Here is a 5,385-nt window from a genome sequence, read left to right as displayed (position 1 = left end):
TACTGCTTACGTTGATCCGCTCGTTGGTTCACCGGTGACAAGCCCATGTCAAGTCACGGGATCTCAGTCACGCTGTAACTGGCGGCTATGCATCAGCCACTCAAACGCCATCCAAGGGACGACAACCATCCAAAGCAGAAACACCTTCACACTTGCCCATCCAGCGCAGCACAAGCCAGAACAAAGTTATTAGGAAATACAAATACTAACATTTTTCCAGTCAATTAACAGTAACAATCAGTTTAGAATAAAAAACGCATTTTTCAGCCTGTTTGCGTTATACAAATGGCATTGTATACTGAGTGCAAGTGATCATCATTTATTAGTCACTTGTAGAGCATCTTCAAGGTGGACCTACAAACCTCCTGCAACCGTCCAGACCAAGAAAGTCATCCAACGTGGTTCTGTATCAGTCCGCGGAGCAGTCCGTACGTGATTTTTCTCACAAACCGGAGACAAAAGCAGAGGAGGTTTGCGGGAGTCCCGACCAATCCCAAGCCCGTTTCTCACCGCCCTGGCCCATCAAAAAGCCCTCCTCACTCCCGCGTGCGCTCCCACCCGGCGCCAGCTGCCCGCATTCATGCCAATGTAGAGCGTGCCGCTCAACATTGAAGTCGGCTCAGGACGGACGCGACCTCTCACTGCCTCCGCCATTGAAGCGGCGCGCCGGTCGAGGGCGCCGCCTGCAATGTGTCTCCGGTGTCCACCATTAAGCAGGCTCGCCAACCAACAAACCCACTCCGACGTCGTGCATTGATGCACTCCGGACGCCCTGCCTCATCGGAATCCGCGATATAAAGGCGGCCACACCCGGCTAACTCCACAGCCGCTCCTCCTACGCGCCGCCGGTGAACCATCAGCCGGTCCGGTGGGACGATGACAGTCAAGGCGCCACCATTTTCCTTGCCAACCTCACGTCCACCGGTGACGAACAAACCTGGCATGTTTGTATAAAAATCCGGCCATGTTTGCATGAATTTCATCCGTTTTGTGGAAAAATAGTTTGAACTGTATGCGACTAGTGTTTTGCATGAACCAAGCGGCATGTTGTTTAATGGCGGTTGGCAGACGGACGGGCACCGTTTAAATGCGGGGAGAAGACACGTGCATCAGGAAGCGGCTCGTGCAGCGCTCTTGGCCGGCACACCGCTTTAATGCCAGCTATAGTGGGAGGTCACATCTGCTCCTGGGCCGACATGAATGTGACACCAACAATTTGGACGGGTCAGGATTATCGGACGTGGGAGAGGGTTTTGGGTGGGTCAGGATTATCGGACGTGTGCGTGGCAGCGGCCCGGACACCGGCAAAGTCCTCCTCTCCCTTCGGTTTGCTTCCAGTTTGCGGTAAAAAGGACATCCGGACGAGTCGATGGATAGATGTGGATTGGATGGCAAAACATGTTCGAATAGTGCTATGCAGACGTATACGTGCGATTCAAGGGTCCACGTGGAAGATATCCTAACTGACTGGAAAAATTATAATCACTTGCACTCAGTATACAATGCCATTTATATAACGCAAACAGGTTCGTATTGTTAACTGACTGAACTAATGACTGGAAACGAGCTGAAAAACTAATGTTTGTTTCGGCTGTGCTGCGTTGCATGGACCGAGCGTGTAAGTGGGAGGTGTTTTGTTTTGGATGGCTGCTGTCCGTTGGATGGTGTTTGAATGGCTGATGCATAGCCGTAAGTTGCAGCGTGACTTGCTATGGACAAGTCACCTGATCTCTGTCCCTCTGTCTATATATGCTAGTCTGGGCTAGTTTGGGCTATAGATGAATTAACTCAACATATGGTATCTTTCACATTGTCTCGAAGATGACTCGGTTAAGGAACTGGTCTCTGCGAGCAATGCCCCAGTCTAGATTGAACAAGGCTCCAATAAGGAGGTCACTGGTTTCCATCCGTTTTTTGTTTTGTTTCGGAGTAGTCTAGTACTCCCTCCGTCCGAAAATACTTGTCATAGAAATAGATACAAATGGATATATCCAGAACTAAAATACATCTAGATAAGATACACCCATTCCTCGGACAAGTATTTCCGGACAGAGGGAGTATATCGTAAGTTGGTGTTTTGGAATGAGTTACTTGATATGCCAAATGATGCACACCACTAGAAGGATTTAGGTGCAATCTCCATCGGGTTATAGGTACGAATGAGCACGCAAATCACATAGTTCTTCTGATCAAAACAGGATTTCTCACCAAGTCACCCTTGCTGTTAATTAGTCCTTGAATCCGAACAAGTTCTAATTCCTGACGGTGGCTTTTCATTTTCTTTTCTTTTTTTAGAAACAGAGCCTTGCTCCTAATTTCATTTGCTGAAATTGATAACACAAATGCAACCCAACCAGTTCACGACCCAGCAAATTTGTACACCAGGTTTTTTGCGGAAGCACAGAGGCTAACGAACACTGGAAGGATATCAAACTATGAAGAGCTATCAACTCAGCACCATAAAAAGGACCAACGCATCACAGCAGAGACATCCTCCCACACCCAGGGAACAAGAACAATTCTGAAGATTAACAACCAACAGCGCAGAACAGAACAGCAGAAGCTAGCCGGACCATCAAACCACGAGGCAACAAGTTGCTCAAGAATTTATCATGAGTCGTCGATGGAACACCTCAGTGGCCATCTCCACCGGCAACCTTGCTCCGCCGCACTGTCATTTTCAAAGTCTTGGTTTCTGAAAATTTGCCCAGAATGGTAAGTACAGAGCAATAACAGAAATCGCACTAGTGGGAACAGCAGGGAAAACTTTCCTAAAGCAGGCATCATTACGAGTTTTGCATGAGTGAAACAACAACTGTTGTCCCATGCTATACTATATGTTGAGATTACAGAAGTTCGGTGCTCTAGTTTAACAGATGAAGATCTTTGTCGAGACCATGATCCGCAGGACAGCTATCATCGGTGTCGATCCATCAGAGACCATCCACGGTGTCAAGGCAAAGATCCAGGATCAACGATGGACGCGCTCTGGCAGATTACGACATCAAAAGGATGCATCGACTCTCCACCTCGTTCTGCACATCCAGAGAATGTTCATCAAGAAGTTGACTGGTGAGACCCTCGTTCTCAAGGATGAGAGCCCAGATACCATCAGGTCATGGCAAGGATGGTATCCCTGGTGGACAAGCAGCGTCACATCTTTCAAGGAAACTAAACCTGGAATTTTGCTGCACTATATATATCCAGCAAAACTGTACATATGTTTGCCCAGATATACTGCAGTCAGCAGACATGTATACCTGTCTTCCCTGTTATCACTAAAGTCCAGCATCTTTATGTGATAAAACTGATCGTTCAGATTAATACTGTGAAAGTTTTGTGCACCCAGGTGCGACAAGTGGAGGCAGCAACACAAGTTGCAATTTACCTAAGCGCCTACCAGGAAACAGTAGCAGCCTCACTATCAGCATTGGCACAACCGCGCAAGCAGTGGTGTCTCCTTGTGTTGAAGAGACTGCCAAGGGAGAAGGCGAAGGATCCTGTCCGCACTACCCCAACAGCCCAGCTGCCTCCATGCTGTATCGGAACAAGAGAACGGCTGGTCTCCCATAGGTGGGTCAAGACAAGAAGCAGCTTATTAGGGAGGTGATGAAATCAAAGTTCAAAAAAGCGCTAGGCGCTAATTATGCGTTTGGGCACCTACTTGCGCTTTTCTAGCTTAGGCGTGATTAGGCGAAATTAGGCGCAATTAAGCGTTAGTACTGTAACGTGAAGAAATAAGCTAGATGGGCTGGGCTAGCCCACTAAACCATAGGCCCATCTTCATATCCTCCTACTAAAAGCTCTCGTCTGCTGCAGTCGATAGGAAATTTAGGTTTCCTCCATACGCCGCCTCCCCCCCTCGTCCTTTCTGTCTCGTTGCACGAGGCTGCCTCCCTCCCTCTTCCTCTGTCCCTTGTCGGAGAAGCTCGATCCCTCGCCGGAGAAGCTCAATCCCTGGCCGGAGAAGCTCGATTTGTCGTCGGGGCAGTTGAATCCCTCGTCGGCGAGGATGAATCCTCGCAGGGGAGGTCGAATCCTCGCCGGGGAGACTGATTTCTCACCTCAGAAAGCTGATTCCTCGCCGGAGAGGCTGATTTCTCGCCGGAGGACCTCGCCGGCCGCTTTTTTGAGCGCCTAGGGCCAAAGCGAGGCGCTATGCCAACGCCCAGCGCTTAAGCGCGCCTAGGCGAGCGCCTAATAGCGCCTTCTTGAACAGTGGATGAAATTAAGGATGCACCATTTGCAATCCAGAGAGCACAATGACGCACATCAGATGTGATGCGGTGTGGTGTGGTGAGAAAACAACAACAGACTCATTGCCCATAACCATAAGAGAAGGAACTCTGTCTAAGGTGTGGCAGATATACGACATTCAGTTTGTTCCTAACCTAGATTGTTGTTCCTGTATATAAATGGACACAGAGATGAAATTCAGTCCTCCCCCCAACCAGCCATTACACCCCGCCTTCTACCCAGCGGTTGTCCGATCATGCTCAGGACAAGTTTTTTTACGAGGATTAAATGCAAACCCTTGTGTTGCTATGCTGCCACCGAAGATAGTATTCTTGGATACCAGAAACTCCAGAATGTAACAGACCTAAACATTACATTTGAGAGATTTGAAATCACTCGCTGCAGAACAAGCTTATTGTCGCAAGAAAGTGCTAATGAAACACAAGTTTTATAGCAGTCATGGTGTAATCATCATACGAGACATGCTAAAGACCAACCACAAACCTAGTCATGGAAGCAGCTTCCCGGCCATGAAGCACGCGAACTTATTGCTCCGGGAGTACTCATACGGCACCCCAGCGACCGTGAGCAGCCGCTCGAGGACCTCCTTGGCCTGGTCGGGCTCCGCGGTCTCGCACTCGAGCTCGTAGTTGGTGCCGAAATCAAAGTGCGTCTCGTCGAGCTCCAGCACGAGCCCCTGCCCCTCGCCCTCCCCGAGCTCGTACACGCCGCGGGTGTTCCGGAACCCGCCGAGGCAGACGAACGGCGCTCTGTCCCCGCCGACGCCGTACTCGTCGGAGACGAGCCGGACGATGGGGGAGTCGACGGCGCCGAGGCGGGCGGGGTCGTCGAGGCAGGCGAGGGCGAGGGCCGGGTCGAGGGGCTCCTCGACCTCCTCGACGCGGCTGACGCCGGCGTCGATGCGCGCGCGGCGCTTGAGCGCGAGCACGGCGCGGGACGGGGCGCGGTCGTCGGGGCCGTAGAGGCGGACGCGGAGGGCCGCGGTGGCGGCGGCGAGGGGCCGCGCGGGGGCGTCGAAGAAGACGTTGCGCTGGGCGTCGGTGCGGAGCAGGCGCGGCGCGAGGAAGGCGGAGAGGCGCCCGTGCGCGGCCGCGTCCGGGAGCCGGAGCTTGATCTCGACCTCCATGG

At 51.4% G+C, this 5,385-nt stretch overlaps 1 protein-coding gene across 1 annotated transcript; it reads right to left on the bottom strand.

Annotated features, from left to right (window-relative positions):
• Positions 1–2,294: 2,294 nt before the first annotated feature.
• Positions 2,295–5,383, bottom strand: LOC119330795 (triphosphate tunnel metalloenzyme 3-like). Its single transcript, XM_037603923.1, has 2 exons — positions 4,741–5,383; positions 2,295–2,695 (listed from the first exon to the last, which is right to left on the bottom strand). The coding sequence occupies exon 1, from the start codon at positions 5,381–5,383 to the stop codon at positions 4,745–4,747; it is 639 nt and encodes a 212-aa protein (XP_037459820.1). The 3' UTR covers positions 2,295–2,695; positions 4,741–4,744.
• Positions 5,384–5,385: the final 2 nt, after the last annotated feature.

The sequence above is a fragment of the Triticum dicoccoides genome, chromosome 7A, assembly GCF_002162155.2.
Source record: "Triticum dicoccoides isolate Atlit2015 ecotype Zavitan chromosome 7A, WEW_v2.0, whole genome shotgun sequence".
Taxonomy (NCBI): domain Eukaryota; kingdom Viridiplantae; phylum Streptophyta; class Magnoliopsida; order Poales; family Poaceae; genus Triticum; species Triticum dicoccoides.
This window is presented reverse-complemented; position numbering and strand designations above follow the sequence as displayed.